A 24,766-nucleotide genomic window follows, 5' to 3' on the forward strand; every position below is an offset into this window, starting at 1 on the left:
TCTAAAGGAGCCGTCTACTCGGGAAGTGACCGGGTCTTTCTAGTTCTCTTCTTCTTGTTTTACTTCATGTTGTAAAACGGTGGGAGATTCTCTTACATGCTCTTACTTTTGTGCACTTGGTTTAATTATAAAGACTAGAGTTTCCTTACCCCATGTGTATTTAAAGCAATGAGTAGTGCTTTTACATAGGTCTTCCTCTGGGATGGATTTCCCATACCACCCTTGATTTACTCAAACCTTACCTGCCATTTTTGGCTCTAAGATCTTCCACAAAACCTTCCCCCTACTACACTAAGCCATGCTCATCTCTCTTATCCGGGTCCTGGATTGCTCTTACAAACATTGTAAACATTATTGCCATTGTAAGCTTGTTCAGTGCTGAGCAAACCCAAAGCCAGTAGTTATGGGAGGCGCAAAAAAATGTGAGATTCAATACAATCATAGGACCAGAAAATCTAGAACTATACAAGTCAATGAACTGGTTTTCTCTCTAGCAGGTACCTTCTAAGAAAAATCAAACCTCAGTGCTGCTCAGTAGAATGCAAAGTAGTAGATTCTCTGCTGGTCACACACCCTTTTGTGGCTTTAAGTACCCTTGTTTTCTCAAAAATCAAGGGGTATGGATACAGTTCAGTGGTAGAGCATTGCAAAGTGCCAAGTTCAATGCCAGCACCATCTGAATATATATGTGCACATAGCTGGTACTTTGTACAGCACAGAATATACTCAGAGCCCTGTGCAGGGACTTAATTGGTTGCAGCCGGCAGTTCTGACTCTGCCCATTCCAGGCCTAGTTAAGAACCAGGCAACTTCATTCTAGTAATGCTCACTGGTATCCTGAGATAGAGAAGTCGATCTGTTTGTTTCTCCTAACTCCAGAGGGACACTGCTCAACTGTTTCAATGTAAAATGAAATGCCAGGGCTGGGGTCTAGCTCTGTGGTGCAGTACTCGCCCAGAATGTGAAAAGCCCTGACTTCAATCCTCCAGTACCACAGAAAATAAAGTGCCTGTACATGGTAACTATAACCGGGCACAGAGATAACTCCGATTATACCAAGTGCCTGCCAATCTTGCCTAACCGCACTACAGTGGGTAGAACTCTCTGTGACCTTCAGCTCCCCTGGTACACGGTAGAGAGGAGGAAGCTGCACTTACCTTCCTGCAATCATGAGCTCCTTCTCGGATGCTCCCTTGCGGATCTTGGTGTAGACGTCCATGGTGAAGAGGGTGCTGGCGCTGTTGAAGATGGAGGTCAGGGAGCTCATGAGAGAGGCCATCATGACTGACAGCATCAGGCCTCGGAGTCCTGGAAGAGAACGGGGTTTTGAGTGACATTCGTCACCCTGACTCTGTTTCTTGTGCAGCAGTACCCAAGGTCTGTTTGCCTTTAGAAACCATGACTGTGTCTCAAATTTCTTTCTCAGGGAAGAAGAGAAGTTTTCAAGAAATGGACTGTAGCTTTACATTCTAAGAGCACAGCAGGCAATGATTTAAATGGTGATGATGGTGGTGATGAGTGTGGTGGCCATGGCAGTGGCGGGTGTTTCCACCCGAGGGGACTACGTAAGGACTCTCACCAAAGAGTCGTGATACAGAAGAAGGATGTCTAAGCTGGACTGGAGAGAATGAAAAGACATCCACGAACGGGAGCCTAGAGAACCGAACAACTCTCATCTGGCAAACTGTAGCATAGAGTGAGGTGGCTGCTCTTGGTTGTCAGCTTGACTCACCTGGAATTAACTAAAACCCAAGCCACTGGGCACACCTGGGAACGATTATTTTTCTTTATTAAATCGTTTGAGGTAGAAAGACTCACCTTTAATCCTAATCTTTTGATGGAGAAAGACTCACCTTTATTCTGGCTACACCTTCTGATGGCAGCCTCTAAAAGGACTTGGAAGAAGGATTCTTTTGCTGTTTGTCTGCTTGACATCACCCTCACTGGCAAGCCCATTATGGGAGCCTACTTCTTAGAGATTCCGGCAAATACTGAAGACTAGCTGAGACACTGAACCTCATGGCCTGAACAACTACTAGATTCTGGGACTTTCTGTTAGGGAACAGTGATTGTTGGACTGGCTGGACTACAACCTGTTAGCCACACTAATAAATCACCTGGTGAAGCAGGTCTGTGACACAGACTGCCTGACTTGCAGCAAGATTTTTTGTTGTTGTTGCTGATTGTTTATTTGTTTGTTTGTTTTGTTTCTCTGCAGCTTTGGAGAAACTTTTGGTTTCTCTGTACTGGAACTCCCACTCTGTAGTACAGTCTGGCCTTGAACTCACAGGGATTCTCCTGCCTCTGCCACCTGAGTGCTAGATTAAAGGCATGTGCCACTGTCGCCCAGCTAAGACCTGTTTGACCTATGCCCACATCAGCTTTGCCTTTGACAGTTCAGGCAGCATAGGTTCAAGCAACCTAATCTCTATAAGAATAGAATAATAAGTTCTATTCTTATTAAACCTTCATCTGCTTATCTACTCAACAAATGCTTGCTAAGTGTACTTGTATGGTGGTCTAGCCCCCCCAATTATGATAAGGCAGACGAAGTAAGGCAAGAAAGGGAAACGTAGGCAGGGAGGAAAGTGCATGATAGTTAGGAGACAAGTGGGCAGGACGGATGTGGATTAGTTGGGGTACACTTGCTGGCTGAAAAGCTGAAGCTACAAGAGGAACCAAAGGAGGCAGCCTAAGAAGATATGGAAAGGCAAACAGGAAAGACTAACATGAACCCTAAGAGAAAGACTCGAGAAAGGCAACTGACCAATGCCGTTAAACGCAATTGAGTGACGTAAGATGAGGGACAGGAAGTCCTAACACTGGGGATTGAGTAGTCACAGAAGCCAGGTGACAGACACAGTGTTTTGCTGTTTTGCACACATCTATTTGTTGGTCTCTATTCTACTCTAGCACCATGTGCTAGGGTCTCATGAGTGCAGGAGTACAGGGCCCGTTTGGAGAAGTCACACCCTGTTCCTGCGAAGACCAGTGTGACTGACACTCATGGGAACCTTAACTAATAAGCAGCCAAGTTCAGGGGAGTAGTTAAATATACTTTCCCTCTTATATGATTTGAATACAAATGCTCTGCCCAAGGTTGTGCATAAAGCTCTGGAGAGAAATTTAAAAAGAAATCTAGGCATGCTGGTACAGCCCAGTAACTGGAGTACTAGGGAAGCTCAGACGAGAAAACTAACGCCAATTCAAGGCCAACCTGGGCTACATAACGAGACTCTGCCCCAGGAGAAAACATGAATACATACACACATAAATACACACACACACACACACATACACACACACACACACACACACACATGAAAGGATGGAAGGCTGAGAAGGCGGCTCAGCAGTTAAGGTATTGGTTGCAGAAGCATGAGGACCTGAATTCAGATCCCCAGCATCTACATAAAGCCAGGAACTATAGCTCATAGCTGTAACTCCAGAGCTGATGGGGAAGATGCAGATACTGGGGCTCCCTAGTCAGCCAGTTTAGAAAAAACTGAGAGCTCCAAGTTCAGGGAGATAAGTATGTCTTAAAACAAAACAAAACAAAAACTCCATGGCTTAAAGCTCATGGGATATCTTGGAAGACAGGGCAGGAAGATAATAAGACCCAAAGGACCAAAAAGTTTACTGTAAGACCATGTCTCCTAGAAATGGCAGAGAAGTTTCATGCATAATACCTTAACAGTATGGCTGCTTAAGCAATACCTGAACAAGGACAACACCAATGTAGACATGCTTTCTTGGAAGGGGCCCCAACCATAGGCAAAGGACCACAGGAAACTAAGGGGCATTAGGAGCAGGAGAAATAGTCTTCCCCTTGAAATGAGATCCTAATTAGTTATCTAATACCAAGTGGTCAGCTCTGAGATCATATACACACAAACAACACTAAATGGACTCCGTATGCGAGTGTTAAATTTTATAAGACAGGAATTTGAGAGTGAAAGGGAGCTCATAGAAGGAGTTGGGGAAGGAAAGGGAATGGGGGAAATGATGTAAATATAATCTAATAACAATAATAATAAATATAGCAGGAAAAGAGCTGTTACTAGAAATGAGTGAAAATGCAGGCGATTGCAGATGTCAGTTAAAATGTTCTCTACAGATGTCTGCTTCCCTCTTACGTGCTTAATGTTTCCATCACAGTGTGGACTTTTAAAATTGTGAGGAAAATAAGGTGCATGGGCCAGTGCAGTGGCTTCACACACTCACACGCACACACACACACACTCTGAGATGAGGCCACTCGGCATCTGCGTTTCTGTGACCGACTCTCTCACTTCACACCCTGCAGCAGCATCCGTGTTCCCAGATGAACAGATCACCTTCTCGTGTGTCTGATTGTCACCCACTGCCTGTGCAGAGCACATTTTTTATGCATTTATATTAAACACTAAGGTTGGTTCCCTATCTTGGCAATTGTGCACACGCCTAAAATGCACACTAGAATTCAGTTGTCTCTTCAACAGAGTGGTTCCATCCCTTTGGATATGAACCTTGTATGGAGAACGCTGAACTCTATGGTAGGTCTACTTTTAATTTTTTTTCCTCAGGAGCTTCTACACTGTTTTCCAAAACGGCCATTGTAAATTATAATCTCTTCGTTTAAGTATTTTAAATGATTATTGAGACAGGCATGGAAAGGGACTTTCTCCCCCTACCCCAGCAAGTTTTCGTGTCCTTTCTTAGCCTGACTAATGGACAAGACCCAACATGACAGACTCCAACTGAACCACATGTTATGAAGACATAAATTAAACTCAGAAACACAGAAATGGGACTTTCTCCTTTGTCCCAGAATGCACTCAGAAGTCTAGGTGGAGCCTAAACCAAATAGACCTCCCAAGAAAGTCTCACCATTAGGCATGAGCTCCACCACCAAGGTAGGATAGGCGATGTTGCTACAGCCCACTGAGGTGCCGCAGTACTTCTGACATTCCGAGGGGATGACACAGGCGATCTTCTCTGGAGAGACGAAAGGGTGCATCCGTGAGCTTCCATTGGGTAGCAATGGCTCTGATGGTTGCCGTATTTACCATAAAGCAACACTTCAAACAAGATATTCCTGCCTGGTACCCACAAACAACAGCAGGGAAAGAATGTTTCCCAGCTAAGACCTCTGTGCCATACCCTGTCCTGTTATCCCTGACACATCTGGATGCTCCCACAGCAGAGAAACATGGTCCTTAGAGGACAGAAAGGAAACAAAGAAATGATCTGGAGGGGAGGGAGAAGGCACTGCCATCGACCTCAACAGCTTGTTGATGAATATTAGGATTATCTGTGACCCTGGTTTTCAGGGTTTTTTTTTTTTTTTGAACAGCTCTTAAACCAGGCTGACTCCCAAGATTTGAGAAATCTGGAGCAGTAATAAAGAAATAGACTGGAAGGAGAAGGGAACAAGGTCTAAAATCTTGGAGAAAATTCTAGAAACTTATATAGAATTTGAATCACCAACATTTCTTAAATACTCATTTAGCACTGTACCAACAGCACCAATTCATATACTTATTATAAATAAATATATTTATTCTAAATAAATAAATGCAGTAGCCATTAGGGTATGAGCTGTTCTGTTTGCTAAACAGGTATCTCTCAGCATCCATGTGCAAATTATATCCGGGTACTCTTTACCCAGTGGATTCCAAAGTCTGCAGAGGCTCAGCCCCCTAAGTAAACAGCATAGTACCTGCTCTAACGCATGCACATCCTCTTCTGAAGCCATCTGCAGGTTGCTTACAACATAGAATAACCTAGAAGTGCTATGGAAATAGCTGTTGTCCTGTGTTGTTTGGAAAAAGTGATAAGCAAAACTTATATATTTTCACTATAGGTGCAAATATTTTAATATTTTTCAATAGGTGGTTGGTTGAAGATCCACAGAAGTGTGAGTTATGAATAGAGAGGGCAATTATATTTTACTCATGGTGTACCAGCCAGCACAAGAATATGAGAGCCAAGCGGGGCAACAACCAAGGACAGCACAGCCAACGCCTGCAAGCTATCCTGGCTTCATTTTGGGGGTGCTTGCCAAACGGTCACTCTGTGGTGAACTGTTTACTTCTTGTTGTTATTTTGCATTTCAAAGCAGTTTTGATTCATAATAGTTAACCAAAAATTATTTGTATTCATAACAACAGGCCAGAAAAAGACCAAAGGTGAATCTGCCAAGGCAGGGTACCTGGAAGGAAACAGCCCATGAAACAGGGCAGAGAGCACAGGGCCAGAAGCAGCTGGCTGGGCCTTGGCATTAAAATTACAAAATAGATTATTAGACCCAACTACAGGCCTGGGATCCAGAGTGCAGAACTGCAAACGAGCAAACACTGTTTCCTGGAGAGAGAACCTGGATGATGTCATGAGTGTGGGAGATTAGGAGAAAAAAAATGAGGAGACAACTGTCGGTGTAAATGAGGGAACTGGTTCTCTCCTTCTGCCTCACGGGCTCCAGAGATCAAATTCAGCAAATTGATTTTAAAAGAAATAGAGAGAGACAACCCCAGGAATTCTGAGTCCCCAGTGTGTACACTGCCTGACACAGGCTACCCTGCCACTTGGTAATCATGGCACAAAAGAAAGGGAACGAAGGAGCCGGAGAGCTTCCAAAGTCCCGTAGAGCTAGCAAAGGAAAAATGGCCTGAGCTCAGGTAGAGGAATTACCTGTGTATAAAATCCGGCTGATCATCCCCGTCATGATCATGAGGAACATGGGCAACAGCTTCAGATAGCCACACAGGATACAGCCAGCCTTCACGTGAGACATGTTCTTAGCTGAGAGGCAGCGCTGCACAATGACCTGTCAGGAACATCCCAGTGAGTAGCTGTGCAGGCTGGGGATTCTGGAACCCCCTGACATGCCAGCTGCCCTGTTTGGACTTCAGCCTTGGTTCCCAGCAACTCAGAGACCACAAGTGCTTTCTTACATATTCTGACAGGTGGAAGTCTCTGTCGAGCACCCTGTCTGCTTCCATACCCAGACTGCATACCTGGTCTGTGCACCAGTACCACAGGGTGAGGATGGCCAGGCCAAAGATGAGCCCAGGCCATGGAATGTCTCCTGTGATAGGATCTCTGAATATGTGGAAAGAGTCGGCCCTGGGAGTGTAACATTCTTCCTTGATGGTCAGGTTTCCTTCAGAAACCACAGTTGGGATGGCATTCATGTACTTCTCCACAAAGGCATCATATCCTCCCACTTCAGTGAAGGCTGAAAAATATTGGTACAAAAAAGAAGACTGTGAAAAGTTTAACTCCTTCTAGTGATTTCATGTGTAGTATCTTAGACACCAAGAGAACACCAGCATAGGAGACACCCATGATGTGTGATTTGGAGCAGATGATCTTCCCTCTAGACCTCAGGCCTCTCATTTATAAAAATGGGAGTGTTAACTGCCCCGCCTTCTTGGAAGATACTGGCATTTCAAAGCAACAGCTTGTGGCCATGCCCTGACCGCACATGGTCTGGAAAGGGAGGGGCCTCATTAAAGGAAGACTCGGCCTTGGACCGTGTGCAGACTGTTGTTCTTCAAACCCCAGCTGTCTGCATGGTCTTTAGAACTCAGAACAGAGTTAGGGGCACACAGTGGCCTTCTGGAGACTGGACACAGGCCGGACAGCTGGCCCCAGGGATGCCCGGGAACGGGGCAGGGACCAGAATTTTGTCAGCTCCCATCTCAGTGCTGCCATCCTAGCCTGTGCTTGCTGACCCCAGGGCCTGCGGGGAAAGCAAGTGAAAGTCCTTAGAAAGCTAAACTCTAGAGTGTAGACAAGAGTCTTTGAATGATGCTCAGAGGGTCCGCTAATCATAAAAACCAAAATATGTCTTCTATGTAATCATGACAGCTAGGATTCCCAATGCTGTCTTTATAGACAAAGACAATTTCAAGAAATGATCAGAGATGCCAGCACTGAGTGAACAATTTTTAAATTGTTCTAAATGAAAAAATCACTCATCACTAATAATGCATAAACTTTGGCTTTTTAACATCACAGTGTGTGCAGGATATAGTTTCAGCCTGCAAACACGGCTTGTGAATCTGTGTGACTTGCTGAGTCGTTAGCCGCATTCATTTTTACCCAGGTTCTCTGCAAACACAGCACCGCATTACCACAGGCCTACACTGGAGACTCTGAACCAAGCTATAGGGAGAGAACGGGGCAATTCAAGTATTCCTTGGGTCTGCTCCAACAAGGGTCCTACAGGGGGAAGGTGATCCCATAAGGATGGCCAGACAGGGCTGGGCCACTGCCCTGAGCTAGACAGGGTGTTATGGGGTATTTGTACACTGTGTGAGGATATATTGCTGTGATTGGTTTAATAAAGAGTCTAATGACCAATATCTAAGCAAGAGAGGTGGGTGGGATTTCTGGAGCAAGAGAGAGGAAGAAGGGGAGGAATCCAGATACACGGATTATGTCAGGAGATGCAGAAAAAATTGGACATACAAAAATGGAGTGGAGGTTAAAAAAAGTCACGTAGTAAAACATAGATTAATAAAAGCAGATTAATTTAAGTGACAATAGCTAGTTGGGGGTCAAGCCTAAACTAAGACCAAGCTTTCATAATTAATAATAAGTTCCATGTCATTATTTGGGAGCTGGCTGGTGGGACAGAGAAAGACTGGTTACGTCAGAGCAGGCAGGCAGGCCAGCCAGACTTGCTCTGTCTTCTCAGAACTCTATACCTCTGCCCCCACCTGCTCAGCGAGCCCCAGCCCCACTTACCAAATCCAGTCAGGATACAAGACCCCACGAGCATGATTGCAGTCTGCAAGGCGTCCGTGTAAATCACCGCTGCCAGGCCCCCTAAGCAGGCAAACACAATAGATCACATGGAGCGCACGATGCCTGCCTGCTTCTTTTCCTACCCATCACCCTCTCTTCTCCACAGTGCCCCTTCTGAGAAGCTCCGCCCCCTGCCACCACCACCTGCCTGCCTTCCCTTCCCCACCTTCATCCCCCTCCCCCCAATCCTGCTGCTCAGAATTGTTTCTGGCCTTTGCCGCTCATGAAAATACCTACATGGCCCGGGAAAGGGAAGACACTTGTCTCTACCTGAGTGGAAAGGGAAGTATTTGTTGTGAGCTTAATGCTAGGACATGGCTCACAAAGGAATGTTTGATCTTTTTGACTGTAATGGTAGAGATGGAAACCCAGGACGCTGTGTGTGTGTGTGTGTGTACACATGCATGTGACAGACAAATGTGCCAACTGTAAATTACATTCCCAACCTCTCTAAGGAACGTCTCATCCTCAGGTATAGGGGGCGCCCAAGGAACAGCAAGTCCCGCTGTGGCTCCTCCCCCTTCCTTCCTGCAAAGAACACGTGTCTCTGCCATCCTCAAATCTTACTCCGAAACCTCTTTGTATATCTTTTGTCCACTTCAAAATGGTTCTTAATCTATTCACATCAAATCTAAGACTCCCAAGGACCCCGTACCTGTTTATGGCTCATGCTTTGTGTCTCCTCTCTCCCGGCTACTTTGCAGTAACCACCTGTTTGGTACCTGCGGGCTCACCTTGCTCCCCATCCCCACCCCACCCACTCCTGCCACCATTCCCCCTTCACTTACATGCCTCTAATTGTCCTAGCTTTGCCACATTGCCCACAACCTTCAGGCTAAGCTCTCCCGAGCGCCTCTGAAAGGCTGTCCTGACGTTCCTCCACCCAGCACGGGGGCTTTCACTGAACATTCCACATGGCTTGCCGCAGAGACCAAGAAAATAGCCTTTTCCCTAACCCTCCCTCCTTTTCTCCTCGCAAGTCTAGCCCTGCCTAACCCCGAGCCAGACTGGAGCTGCCGATTCGCTTGAATGGACTCACCTGTGATTGTATAAAGGGCGGTGATTGCTAGGAGGATAAAGATGGCCAGGTAGATGTCCAGGCCCAAGGCTAGGTTGATGAACAGAGCTCCAGAGAAGATGTCTGCCTGGAAGGAGAGAAGCAAGGCATAGGCAGAAGTGAGAAGGGTCATCTGGTCACAGGGGCCATTCCTGGGTTCCCAAGCAAGCTATATTCATGATAGCAGTTAGTAGTTCACAAGAAAAAGGACTCTGTGGTTAAAAAAAAAATCTATTAAATGCTAGTGTAAACTAATTGAAAGAGTCTTTTGTACCACACAGCACCCCTTCGCCTTTAATATGGACCACATGCTGTGAATACCTAGCTGAGGGTCATGGGACAAGATGCTTCACAAATACAGAGAGAGAGAGAGAGAGAGAGAGAGAGAGAGAGAGAGAGAGAGAGAGAGAGAGAGAGACTGTCGGCATCCACCCACCACCTGCTGCCTTTAGCAATTACTTGACTTGTACACACACATTGGTGTGCACGGATTTATAATCTCTGTCCCCAAAGCAAGTCTGAGTGTTTCAGATCTGTGAGTGGGAAACCCAGCCCCCACTCCCCGCTTCTTCAGCGAGGTTTAATTTTACTTGCCTGGCCCAAAGAGAGTTCATTGAGAACACCAAGTGCCTCTTGCATGTTACTACTGCTCCCGTGTACATAGTCTGGTGTCCTTTCAGGGGACTTGTCCCTTGTCACTGGTGAACTCACTATGTTCTTTACCCAGCCTTCAAAGCTTTCTTTGACTCTAAGATAAAGCTACCTGGCAGGAAGGTATGCAGTCGCTAATATAAACCAGCAGGGGGCACCAAAATACCGTGTTACAGGAAGAACACCATGCCCATCAATATTGCTAACTATTGTTAGATTTGCAGGTACCGAAATTAGACTTCTCCTCCAGGGAGTGTGTGCGGGTTTTTTGTTTGTTTGTTTTTGTTTTTATTGCACATAATTGAATACATTTTAGGAAACTGCAAAAGGAATCCTGTCACGCTCCAAGGAGAGGTCAGCGGGGTTGGACTCAGCTCTCTTGCATGCCCCCTTCCTCACTTCATTGCAGTTGCCCAGCGCCCTGCAGTGTTCAGGCCCCTACCACATCCTCTGCACTCTGCTATGGTTTTAGTGTATCCCCTAAAAGTTCATGAGTTGGAAACATAATGCCCGAATCCATATCCTGATGCTATTTGTGAGGCCCTGAGGGGTGGGGGTGATTAGGAGTAAATGACACCAGGAGGGCAGGCCCCCCACAATGAGATTACTGACTTTCTAAGAAGAAGGAAAGGGAGTCCCCATGTGGTGACACAGCCAGAGAGTCTCACCAGCTGCTGGCACAAGGCCCAGATGGACTGGTTTCCAAAGCTGTGAGAAATCTCTGCTCTTTATAAATCTCTGGTGTTTATTACAGTAGTAACACACACTGGACCAAGATATCCACCCCATGGGATCTCTAGTCTCCTGCCTTCACTGTTTCCCCAATACCAATCCCATGGCTATGTGCTATGACTTGAGCCCCACCCTCCCACGATGGGGCCCACATCTTAGCTCTAGCTCCAGTCTTCCCAAAGCCCTCCTGCAAGATGCTCTCACCCAAAGAGACCTACACCATCATCATTCCTGATGAGGAAGGACAGACAGGATGAGGAGAGAAGAGAGGGGATGGTGAGTCACACACACCTGCAAATGCACACAAGTGGCGTACACGCGTGTGTGTACGCGCGTGTGAAGCTGCTTTTAAGTGTTAACTAATATAAGCCTTATTTTTATAACATGTTAATGTGTCCAACACAGATAAAGGAAACTTTTGTGACAAACTGAAAAAAAAACTAATACAAACTCTTCCTCTTATGAATTCTCTCCTTTGGACCCCAAAATACCAGGATTCCTGCTAATAATACCATAGCTAACTGAATACAGCCAAGCAAGCCCACCTGGCCTGAGGGCTCTGGGTTTTGTTTTTGGTTCTTCCTATCTGCCTCAATTTTCCGTTTCCCTGTGGATTTTCCCCCTCTTCCTTTCCAAGGAATTTTATAGTTCACCTAGGGTTGCCATGAGTGTGTATTATTTTGATACTAAAAAAGTATTGACATTTACTCCTTTCTGCCTATGCTTTTGGGGTTGCAGTGAGACTGAGATTCTCGAGTCCGCTGCTGGACCCCACAAAGTTTTCTTAGTGGAAAGAGAGCGTGCATTAATGTGCAAAGCACAAACTGCCAAGGAAGGTTCAAATCTTGTGGTGTTACAAGGTGAAAAGTTAAAACTTCAGTAACAGGAGCTGGAGAGATGGTTCAGTGGTTAAGAGAGCTGACTGCTCTTCCAGGAAACCCAGGTTCAATTCCCAGCACCCACATGGCAGCTCACACCTGCCTGTAACTCCACTTCCAGGGGACCCGACTGTTATCATTTCCACCACCCAAAGTTGCCAGCGTTCTGGCAAAATGCCTAGCTGCCCCAAGCGCCGGCACTTCCGGGTTCCACGGCCACGCATGGGCCATCAAATATTCAGGCAACCTACACAGTCACCCAGGGTCCTCAAGCCTACGTGATCTACGTGATCTACATACAGTGTGGTCTTGTGATCTATGTGTGATAGGGTTATGTAACCTCTGTGCGTATGTGCTGGGTGCTAGACAGCCTTTAAAAGCCGAACACGCCACTCCACGTTCTCTTCCAGCACCAGCTCCCGACTGGCCCAAGCACCCCCTTCTCTTAGTCCCTCCTCTTAAAAAATTCATAGTTGTGTGTCTTGTGATCTGTAATCACACCTGGTAATTTCATTGGTGCCAAGACGCCACCAGCTCTCCTGCCCCACTCAACAAGGGTTGGGACCCTGGACCGGGTTGCTCCACAACTGACCATATTCCATCTGCCAGGCTGCTGAACTCTGCGCACAACACCAGTACTGTTGGTGAGTTCCCCATTCTGGTCAGCTTAACCATTTCCCTGAACCCAAGTAATTGACCATTGGTTGTCCAGAAACCCTCTAGTGTTCTTCACAACAGGGGAATGTCCCCAGCCACAGCCTCCATGGCTACTACAGTTGATCCCTTTGCTGACATTCATCTCTGGTAACTCCCCACAGCTGACGACTGGGGTCCCATTCCTCATCTTGGACTGTTGTCCCTCAGGATCCTCTGCCCTGGTCCTCAGCCCCTGCATTGAGAGCCTTGGGGGTAGCTTGAACCAATCACTTGCTCTGTCTCAAGGACACTTGTAGACAAGTTAGCTGTTGGGTCTCATCTCTCTCTCTCCCTTCCTTGGCTGTGGGAAATAAACCTTCTGGTGCTCAGTCCAGCCTCTCCCCTGGGATGTCTTTCGGAGACCCTAAAGCCCCTAAGCTTAAGGCCTTACTCACAGACTCCCCAGCTTATCCTCCTTTGCACAAAGAAATGGCACCATAACACTAACAATAGATAATACTCTAAAGTGGCCGCCTAACAGCACCTTAGATCCAGCTATTCTGTGGGAGCTTCCTAACTTCTGCCAGTGAACAGGTAGATGGAAAGAGCTCCCATACGTTCAAGCCTTTTTCTATTTAAGTTCTATGCCCTCTGTCCTTGCAACCTGTTCAGCTCACATGTTCCTAGCTATGCCATCTAACTCAGAGGAACACCCCACTTCTGTTCTGGACCATGCTAATGAACCCCAGTTTCCCGACCTCTCCAGCTCTTCCCCTTCCCCCAGCAACTATTCCTCCTCCTGTTGTCATGCCTCTGCCTCCGCTCCACTCTGGCACCTACTTCCACCCCTCCTCTCACGCACTCTCGCGCTGCTAAGGAACCTAAGCCTGACCAAACCAAACAAGCGCAGTTCTCCCTTTGCAAGAGGTAGCCAGTGTGGAGGGGCTGGTCAAGGTCCATGTCACTCTCAGAACAAAAACTGGGTTCTTACACGTCAGAATCTACCTCTTTCACAAAACAATTCCAATATATTACCCAATCCTATAATCTCACCTTTCATGATATTTTTATGATCCTAACTAATAACCTACTTCCTGAGAAGCACAAGCAAGTTTGGGAGCAGGCTAGATTGCATGCAGACAAGGGTCACAGACTCATGCAGCCCACCTCCCCTATGCTGGGACTGAGGCGGTCCCCAAGCAGGACCCACACTGGGATTACAACACTCCAGGTGGTTTAGCTAGAGATCAGTTGAGACTTGCTTTCGAACAGGTCCCTGTCAGACTGCCCTCAAGCCAGTAAACTCCTAGGACAGGCAGGAAAAATCCTCAATTCTTGGAACCCTCACAAAGGCTGGAGAGCCCAGAGGGCTAACACTCCTCAAGACCGGTTTCTTTTCCCAGAGCTTCCCTTGCATTAGGCCTAAACATAAGCTTTTGGAGAGAGGCTCCTTGACCCCATACACAGAAGTCTTAGGGCTGACTTTTAAGGTGTACCATTGAAGAGATGATAAAGCCTGTAGACAAAAATGCCAAATGCTGGCCAAGGCCGTCCAGTTGGCCATGGCGACTACCCGTCCTGCCTGTGCTGCTCCCTTGGCCCCCTCAACTCGGGGCTCAAGGGCCACCGGGCTTATGTTTTACATGTGGAGAAAATGGGCTTTGGGCTTGGGCGTGTCCTAATCCTTATACTGAGACCGTGTCCGAAGTGGTTTGATTTTACTCACGTGCTCACAGTCAGACAGGTTAACTATCTCCTGGTTTTGGTAGATACCATGTCTGGGTGGATTTAAACATTTTCCTACTCTCTAACAAGAGGGCCCAGACAGTTTCTGATGTCTTTCTCTGGGAAATTATTCTCCAGTTTGGAATCCCAACCTCTTTTTCAGTCAGATAACAGCCCAGAGTTTAACTCCCAGATCTCTCAAACTCTAAGGCTCTTAACATTCCCTGGCATTTTCATATCCCATACCATCCTCAGTCCTCAGGGAAGGTAGAACGAACTAACTGCTCCTTAAAAAATATTCTTGTTAAGATGTTACAGGAATTTCACTTTGGCTGGGTAAAGCTTTTGTCTCTGGCTCTTTTCAGGCTCTGGACCCTCCCCAAACGACCCTTTTCAGTCTCGCTCTTTGGACCCATGTATGGGTGGCTGGTTCTGACTCCCAGCCTCTCACCCCTCCCTGCTCACCTGCTCGCCTGCCCACCTGCTCACCTGCTATTATTGCATAAAACCTCTTATGGGATTTAGCTGACTACTCACTACCTCAACCATGTGTCAACCCCTGTCATCTCCATTACCATCGGAGATCTCTCCTCCAGACCAGCACCCCACATCCTTTTCCCCTAAATGACAAGGCCCCTTTAAGGTAGTTCTTATAACTCCCACAGCTGCCAAGTTTGAAGGCCTCCCTCATTGGATATACCTATCTTACCCTTTATTCCTCCACCTCTGGACACCTGCTCGTCGTATATACGGTAACTCAAACAGGGCTCTGTTCCAGAGAACACCAAGATGGGCTGCTCTGTCTCCAGTTCCAGAAGAATAAAGTCTCACCACCAGACTCAGCTCTCCTGCACCAGGAACGCCATATACTCTCCTTTCTGACTCCCCCCTTTTCTCTTTCTCCTGTCTGCCTTACCAATTTCTCAGTCTCCAATGACATATTCAAATTTCCAGTTAACTGCTCAGCTGTTGTTACAGGGACCAACCTTAGCCACATAGCTGGAGGTGCACACATTGTCAGATGCCCAGGTGGTAAGGAAGAGTAACAGCCTGGGGACATTCACACCCCCAGACTCAAAAAGGAGTCTCACAAAGTAGATTTCAATATAACAGGTTTATCACGGACTGCAGCAGTGTCTCCTGGACGTTAAGGTAATACTGTGATACAGTGATGCTAAAAGGAACAAGTGCCCTAAGGTTTGCTTAGGTAAACATTAATAGGTTTAATTAATAATTTGCCCTTCTCTCCCTCCTCTCTTCTCTCACAATATAGCTTCCATAATCTTAACACTAACCGATAAAATCCTAATAAGTTATGCCAACATTATACTATCACAACCATGAGCTTCTTAATGTGTTTAAAATTTATCTCTTTTTATAAACGTAAACATTCTCATAAGCTCCAGGAAGCCAAACTGGACCCACCTGAACAGACCAGACTCACCCAGGATAAGTATCATTTAGCTTCTCCCTGGTCTCTGGCTCCCTGGGAAATTCCTTCTTCATCTTGAGAACTCTGGGGAACCCCCCTCCCTCTATCTTGGGGATCTTCCTCCCTTAGTCACCAGGATCAAATTTTTTTTCTAAATGTAATCTGCCTCACCAGCATCTCATCGGGTCCAGCCTGCCAAGTGGACCGTTCCACAAAGCCTGGAGAACACTGAAGTAACCAGCTACCCCAGGACATGGCCAGCATCCCAGCTTTCTCAAGTCTCCCAAGATTTCGATGCCCACAAATCAACAGAAAGCAATCCCAAGAGACCTGATGCCCCCATTCCTGCCCCTCTGCTACCCTTAACCCTCCCCCCAATTTTTATAATAAAGAAGAGGGTAAAATGTTATAATTTCCACCACCCAAAGTTGCCAGCATTCTGGCAAAATGCCTAGCCACTGCAAGCGCTGGCACTTCTGGGTTCCCCAGCTGCGTGTGTGCCATCAAGTGTTCAGGCAAGTGTCCCATACCCAGAAAAATAAATATGGTGTATGTTCGCTTATATGTGGATGTGAGCTGTTAAGTCAATGATAACCAAACTACAATCCAGAGAATCACAGAAGGCTGGCGTAGAGAAAGAGACTGGAGGGAATAGAGAGATCTCCCCAGGAAAGGGAAATAGAACAGGCAATTATATATGGGTTGGGGACTGGAACAGGAGGGTCGAGTGAGGAGAGGAAGGGGAGAGGGAGTTGAAGGAGGGAGTACAGGGAGAGATGACTGAAATAAAGGGGTATTTTGAGGGGTCATATAGAAAAACAGTATAGTAGAATCTTCGTAATATATATATATATATACATACATACATACATGGAGGCAATATAAACAAAATTGCCAAGGAATGGGGATATAGAGTCCCAACTGGACTTCTCTTGCCACCAAATGAAATTTCCAGTACCAAAAATGGGTTATGTCTAATTGAGCTCTTAGCCAACGGGGTCCCATGGGAACCCCAAAATGACCCAGGCTATTGCCAAGGCTATAGACTGCTCCCCACAAACTGAAGACAACACCTATACAATGCCCTGATCTTGAAAAAGGGGGAGATGGTGCCTACATAGCGCCTTCATCCCTATGGGCTTGTGTTCTTGGTACTGGAAGGTACGGCACCTGCTAGTGAAGGAGAAGCACGCACAGCAACGCAGCTACAAACCTTCCGTGTATGAGCGTGCCCTGCCTGCAATGCCAGTATTGTACACCAGTGCAACGGGGGCACAAAGCTTGTGGTTACTTAGGACCACTTCAAAAGATGGAACCCATACCAGACACTGCTTGGGACCAGATAACCCAGATACCTGGGGAAAACCAAATACTATTCTCCTACTAAAAGAGCATAGCTATCGCCGGGCGGTGATGGCGCACGCCTTTAATGAGCACGAGGGAGGCAGAGGCAGGCGGATCTCTGTGAGTTCGAGGCCAGCCTGGTCTACAAGAGCTAGTTCCAGGACAGGCTCCAAAACCTCAGAGAAACCCTGTCTCGAAAAACAAAAAAAAAAAAAAAAAAAGAGCATAGCTATCAACTGGCTCTAAATGGCATTCTGCTATACATTCATAGACGAGAGCCTTGCTTAGCTGTCTCCGTCTGCAGTATATGAGAACAAATACAAAGATCCACAATGGACAGCGTGCAGTGACTGAAAGAAAAGAAACCCTTGATCATAAAGTGGATGTCTCCACCCAGTCCCTCCACCCAGGGTCTAGGGAACCCTCAGAAGAGGAGGAAGAAGAGTGTAGAAACCAAGGGAGATGCAGGCCACCAAGGAAACAAGACCTCTTAGCCAACAGGACCTATGCCCACATGAGCTCACGGAGACTGAGGCAGCATGCACAGGCCTGCACGGGTCTGCATATGGTGTCCTAGAACTGAAAGACGTGCTCCCATGACCCATCCCTAACCCAGAAGCTGTCTCCAATTGATAACCACTTAAAATGAAAACTCAGTTGTCTCCAAAGAGCCTCCCTGGGAAAGCAGACTTCTCCTCAGGGTAGGCTGCACGCCCAGCAGTCGATGGCTGACAACATCTTTGGAGAGTCCCTGTCCTGTAATGTCATGTCAGGGCTTTTTCTTTTCTGTCTCTCCATTTAAAATGGTCTCCTTTCATTTTTATTTAGTCATTCATATTTTATCCCACAGGCACTTGGCATGTATATCATGGTTTCAAGTTCTGGGTTCTTCTGGGGTTCCTGGGTGTGTGAACAAGTGGTTTCTGTGCCCGTATCTGTTTCTTGTGCCTTTTCCTGGGCTCTTTTCATTCTGTTCGTTTGTGTTGTCCTACTCCAACGTATTTATTTTTGTTTTATCTTAATCTATTATATTGTTATCCCTTAGGTGACTGTTTGTTTTAAAATAAGGCACAGAAAGGGCATGGAGTCAGAAGGGAGAGGACGTGGAGAACTGAGCTCGGAGGAACAGAGGGAGGGGAACTGGAATCAGGCTGTATTGTGTGGGGGAAACAATCTGTCTTCAATAAAAGAAAAAAACAGGTGGATAAAGAAAAAGGCTACATTTAGGCAATGGAATAATATGCAGTTGTTAAGTAAAAGGGAATTCATGAAATTCACAGATAAATAGATGGAGAAAAAAATCCTGCGTGAGGTAACCCAGGCCACAAAAGACAGGATGGTATGTATTCCCTTATACATGGATGTTACCTTTTAAACATTAGGCTAGGTATAGAGTAAAGAACCAGTGTTGGGAGAAGGTCTCTCAAGGAAGAGGAACTAGAATATATAGTTAGAGAGAGATAGAACGGGAGGATTCAGTGGAGAAGAGGGTAGGGGGAATGCAGGAAGGGACAGTTATCACTAAGGGCCATTTGTAGTACCACATAGAAACTGACTTCATAAAAGCTTCTTAAAATATATAATATATAAAAAGAAATGAAGATAGAGTCGCCAAACAAAGGGGGAGAGAAAGCCCCAACTAGCCATCTTTCACTACCAAGTGAATTCTCCGTGCCAGGAACGAGTTACATCTTATTGTTAGGCAAAGGGGCCATGGAAATTCCTGAACAAAGGGGGCCATCGAAATTCCTGAACAACTCAGGCCACTGCCAAGGCTGTTCATCGGCTTCTCTCCAAACACTGATGGCAAGGTTCTACTGCAGAAGAAAACATTTACACATCTCATTGGACATGGAGGAGTGGAGCTGGAGACCAGTGAGAACTTTTGCCCTGTTGGCTAGGGTTTATGGTACTTGAAGGCACTCTGCACTCTACTAGAGGACAAAGGTAAATACCAGCCCAGCTATAAACTCTTAGACCTACAGTGGTGATCTGCGTGCATGATGTGTTGCTGCAACGGTGGGACAAGAGTTGTGGCAGTAACCAACCACTGTGGTTGGATTTGAGCCCCATTCCAACAGATGGAACCTACACCCGAAACTGTTTGAGTCGCCAAAAGCCTGAGACTAGATGGGCCATGGAGCTAGAGGAAAACCAAAGACTACGTTCTGCTGAAGGAGAGTAGCGGGAAAAGGATTCAGAGCAACATTCTGCTGTGCCCATAGATCAGTGTCTCACTCAGCCATGGTCAGAGATGCTGTTGTCTGCAGTACCAGATACAGAGGCCCTCAACTCACAATGTGAGGACAGTCAGAGACTTTGGACTACTCAATCCTAGATGAGATGTCTGCATCAAATCCTCCCCTTGGAGATCAGGGAACTATGTCGAAGAGGAGACAGAAAGATTATAAGACCCAGAAGGGCTGGATGAGGCCATGGGAATAATTTTCCTGGACACAGTAGAACTGAAGAACTCACAGCAGGAATGGTTCAACATATGCAAGTAAATAAAAGTAATAAGACACATAAATATATTTAAAGATGAAAATCACATGGTCATCTCAATAGATAAAAGAAAAACCTGTGACAAAATCCTATATGCCTTCATGATAAAAGTTCCAGAGAATGTAGGACGAGAGGGAACATACTTCAACATAAAATCTATATATGGAAACCCCACCGTCAACATCATCCTAAGTGCAGAAGAGCTTGAAGCAATCCCATGACGTCAGGAATGAGACAGGGATGTCCCCTATCCCCACTCCTTTCAACACTGTGCTAGAGGTATTAGAAAGTGAAGAGAAGAGAGCCCATGAGGCCTCAGCCCTACACCAAGAACTACAGGCAACTGAGGGATGCAGCAAGGAGACAGTCTTTCCCAAAGTAAAGAACGCCAGTTGGTTATCTAATACCAGACGATCAGTCTTGATACACACCCATAAATAACATTCTACAGACTGAGCGGGTTATAGTTAGGAATAAACATACACACACACAGACACACACACACATACACACACACACACACACACACACACACACACACATATATATATATGCATGTCACAACAATTAATGAAAGAAGAAGCCATGGATGTGAGAGGGAGCAAGTGTGTGTACATGGGGAGTGGCTAGAGGGAGGGGAGGAGGGGGAAATAATGCGATGATGAAGTAATCTCAAGGATAAAAAAAGATCTTAACAAAAATGTGTTTACAATTAAAAATAAATCTAAAACAACATATTGAAAGCTAAATGATCACTTTTCTGGACTATTTTCTACACAAACAAAAGTCATTTTGAAGAAAAAATTAGGAAAATATTAGAAAAATTTGTGTATGTGATTTTAAAACAAATAGCACAGAAAGTTATACATTAGAAAGAAACACCCTGGTCTTGGGAGGCCATGCACACACAGCGAGCTAACAGCTACATCACCAGATGCCCTGTGGTCCTGCAATCCCCTCCTGGAGTGGGGAACGGGGCACACACAGTCCAGGCCATATGTATGTGACTCTTCCCAAAACTGGAATTGTTTTAATTAAACCTAGGAACTTTAAAGCTTTGTAAAATAGTTTCTAATTAAAAATGTCAAATGTTATAAAGAAAACATACATTTCAAAGTCAGCATTGCCAAAGTTGGTCTGCCTTTGTGATTCTTTAATACTCTGCTGAAACATGGGTATCAACGACAAAGCTCTCTACCCTCCGACAGTTTGATTATGGAGATAAAAACTGGGAATTATTTATAATTTAATAGTTAAAGAGGGGAAAGACAAGACATGTGTGTTTCTATATGTGTGTGCCTGTGTCTGTCTGTGTCTGTGTGTGCACGAGCACAAGTATGCATGAATGCATGTCCATACGGTACTGGAGGCTGAACCCAGGACCTTGCACATGATAGGCAAGCGCTCTGCCCTGACCTATACTGGGCTGCTGTGCATGTCCTTCTCATAACTCTACAGACATAATATGGACAAGACCAAAATATGAAAGTGTTATAGATCAATTAGAGAATCATGGGTTCACTGCCTAAAATTCTTCTTAAATGCCATTGCTTCCATACACTTCCAGAGATGGTGCAGAAATGTTAAAATAATAGGTTCTTAACTGATATGAGATGTTTATATATATAGTGAAAATATGAAATCATAGACTGGAAGACTACATTAAGACAGTGTCCACTTTTTAAGAAGTGGACTGAGATCAAGGGTAGATACTACTAAGTTCTGATTTGTTCTTTTTAAAATAATTGCTTAGATAAGTAAAGTCTGAGTGGTAGATATTTTTAAAAAGTATGTGTCATATTATTCTTTGTACTTTTGAAGTGTGAAATGTTTAAGGTGGGTTTTTCCACTTCTAAACTTGGGGGATGAGTTAGAGAATACACTGTCAGTCTTGGTATAAACGTCTCCTGTACCCTCACTGTGTCTCATAGGTCATCCCAGATGGCGCCTTTGCTAAGATTCTATTAGCACTAAAAGAGAGGGAGAAACAGACCAAAACAGAAGGGAGGAACAAAACAGAGGAAGAGGAGACGAAAGGAAGGGGAGGGGGAAAGAAGAAACTTTCTCAGAGCAGCTAAGCACTACCAACCTGAAGTAACAATTTTAAAGTATGTCCTTCAAAGTCAAGAACAAATATTCCTTTTCTATAGGGGTAGGAAGCCAGGCATGGTAGCATTGGCTCAGAATACCTCAGGGTTAGGGACACTGAAGCAGAAAGGTCATCACCTCAGGACCTACAGAGACCAAGGCTAGTCTGGGCAACATAGGTGAGAATTTGTCTCAAAAAATTTAATTCAGTGGTATTGTGATGGCCTAGCATATACAAGGCCCTGGGTTCATTCCCCAGTAATACACACACATACCCACAAAAATGGTATCAGAAACCATTCTCCCTTATCTTCTCTGGCAAAGGCTGAGACAAGAGCACAGCCCAATACAACATAAACACATTGGCTTATGCTTGTGGGATTTCCAACAAAACCTTGGTTATAGCAGTGGATGAAGGGCTGGGTTCAACCCAAGCATCATTCTTATTGCTCTGAGAGCTTCGCTGAACTCTGTACATGGGACTCTTAGGAAGCAATAAAACAGGTTCCCAAACCTCTTGAGAGTAACAAAGCCTTGATCAGGTTACCTGGCCTCAGCTCAGAGGTTTAAATCCCTGGGATTTTTCTTTTCTTTTCTTTTCTTTTCTTTTCTTTTCTTTTCTTTTCTTTTCTTTTCTTTTCCTTTCCTTTCCTTTCCTTTCCTTTCTTTACTTTTCTTTCCTTTTCTTTTCTAGAGACAGGATCTCTCTACATAGCCCTGGCTATCCTGAAACACACAAAATAGACTGGGATGGCCTTGAACTCACAGAGATCCTCCTGTCTCTGCTCTGAGTGCTAGAATTAAAGGTGTGTACCACCGTACCTGCCCAACCCTGGGATTGTGTGTGTGTGTGTGTATGTGTTTCTTGACCTTTCTGATCCTAACCAAGATATCTCTGAGCACCCAGTAAGTCCTCCCTGGCACTAAGGTTTCAGATGGAGAAGCCTCATGACTCAAATTTCTCTCTTGCTGTTTGTCAAAGTGAACAGTCCAGGTCATAAGCATCAAACATTAAGCAAGCACAAAAGCTTTTATCTCTACCCAAAGACCCAAAATGTGCAGCCGGGGTTGCTGTTAAAAGTTTATTGCAGTCATGATCTGTGATAACAGATCCAGGAAATAGAAACATACAGCTGTCGGTGATTCATAAAATCTGAAGCTTTATCTCAACTGATTGGACGTATTTGATTGAGATACACTAAGTCAGGAAATCTCGCAGAACAAAATGCCTCTTGCAGATTGATGCAGCAGGTGTTCAAGTGAACCATTAAAACCACGGAGTGACAAAGAGACGTGATCACAAGATGGCAGCCACAACTGGAGTCTCCTTGCTGCTGCTAACCTGTACCTGCAATTCCCTGTCTTCCTCTTCTACCAATGATACACCTACTAAATCCCTACATCCCTCCAAACCCATTCTAGCGGGTCCTTAACTATTCCCTGTCTGGATATTAGTCTCACACACCCTCTGTGCATGCACACACACATACACACAAACCCTTTGTTTCTCCAGAGGTTTGAATTTTGACCTGATTTCCACAGAGGATTGTAAGATTCATACAGCAAAGAGAACATAGGTTAAAATATTTGGTGTTGGGAAACCTATTACTTATTCCAGTTCTGCTCCCATTGAGCCTCGCAGAGCCCTTCCCCTCTCTGCAGTTTGTTTATCTGTGAATGTCCATCTGCTTAGGACACAGGGTGAGACACTCTCTTCCTTTCCGTCATTCTCTGGCTTCATCTCACTTGAACACAGGGCAGAATTGTAAGACTGCAAGCTATGAACCTAGAGCTGGACATCTGTGTGTCTGTACACCAGCTGTGTGTGCAATCTGTGTGCACTGGACAGCTGTGTGTCTGTATCCCAGCTGTGTGTGCACATCTGTGTGTGCTGGACAGCTGTGGGTCTGTATCCCAGCTGTGTGTACACTTATGAGAGCACCTGGGTGCTTGCCTGTGTGCCTGTATCCACACATGGAAGTCAGAGGGAAATGTCCCAAGTCAGTCCTCATCTTTCAGCTTCTAAAGACAGGATCTCTCTTGTTGGTTTCTCTATCAGCTACTCCAGGCTAGCAGGCTCACAAGCTTGCAGCCAGTTCTCCTGTCTCCTTCACTGTGCTTTGGCTGGGATCACAGATGCATTCCACTGCTTCTGGCTTTTTTTGTGGGTTCTGGGGATGGAACCCAAGCCAGTAGGCTTTGTGGCTAGTGCTTTTACTAATTGAGTCATCTCCCCAGCCCTAGTGGTGTGGCTTTTGAGAAAATTACCAGGCATCTCTTGGACTTGGTTTTCTCTTTGATGGTTTGGAAAGTAAAATGCACATCTCCAGCCCTGAAGTATACTGGTGAGAGCCAGAGACGGGGAAAGCCCCCAGTGGGAACTAGAGCAAGGACTAAGGCATCGTCATGTAAATTTTCAAGGCAGCTTTGGGATTGCTGTTTAGTCAGTGGGTGAAACAAATATTATATTGGCCAGGGCCTCCAGCCAGGAGCCTCAGAATCACACACAGAAGCAGCCTGCAGCTGTGTCCCATTCAATTGCCACGTGTAGGAAACAGTGACCACTGGGGAACCTGCTCCTCCCTTCATGCTGGGCTGCAAGGGCTGGTGCTTGGCTACCTGGGGGCTCTCAAGTCCAAGGAGGTTTAATCAGTAACCTGAAGAGTAGTTGAGGTGATAAGGAGAAGAAAACAAAAACAAAACAAAATGCCTGGTGCAGGTTTATTGATATGACCATCCCTATGCCAGTCTAAGGGCAGAGAACCCTTTCCATGGCAACCGCAGCCAACAGACCTCACCAGCTTCAACTGTGACTCACGAATCTGCCCTTCAGAACAGACAGCTGTGTTCCCTTTCCTGTGCACTCCAACTCTCACAGCTACGCCAGGACACAGGTTCCTCTGAGCATCCTGTCCCTTCTAA

General features: G+C 45.7%; 1 protein-coding gene across 4 annotated transcripts in view; it reads right to left on the reverse strand.

Annotated features, from left to right (window-relative positions):
* Slc5a1 (solute carrier family 5 member 1) overlaps positions 1–24,766 on the reverse strand; it is a 160,448-nt gene that overhangs the window by 13,995 nt on the left and 121,687 nt on the right. For all 4 annotated transcript variants that reach the window (XM_050141337.1, XM_050141339.1, XM_050141338.1 and 1 more), the window contains exons 6-11: positions 9,836–9,941; positions 8,737–8,817; positions 6,999–7,219; positions 6,673–6,808; positions 4,870–4,977; positions 1,158–1,308 (exon numbers count right to left, since the gene is read on the reverse strand). In XM_050141337.1, the coding sequence (XP_049997294.1) occupies positions 1,158–1,308; positions 4,870–4,977; positions 6,673–6,808; positions 6,999–7,219; positions 8,737–8,817; positions 9,836–9,941 (803 nt within the window). The remainder of the gene's footprint in view (positions 1–1,157; positions 1,309–4,869; positions 4,978–6,672; positions 6,809–6,998; positions 7,220–8,736; positions 8,818–9,835; positions 9,942–24,766) is intronic.

This window comes from Alexandromys fortis, unplaced genomic scaffold (genome assembly GCF_014885135.2).
Source record: "Alexandromys fortis isolate MF-2015 unplaced genomic scaffold, M_Fortis_MF-2015_v1.1 scaffold_7, whole genome shotgun sequence".
In the NCBI taxonomy this organism is placed as follows: Eukaryota; Metazoa; Chordata; class Mammalia; order Rodentia; family Cricetidae; genus Alexandromys; species Alexandromys fortis.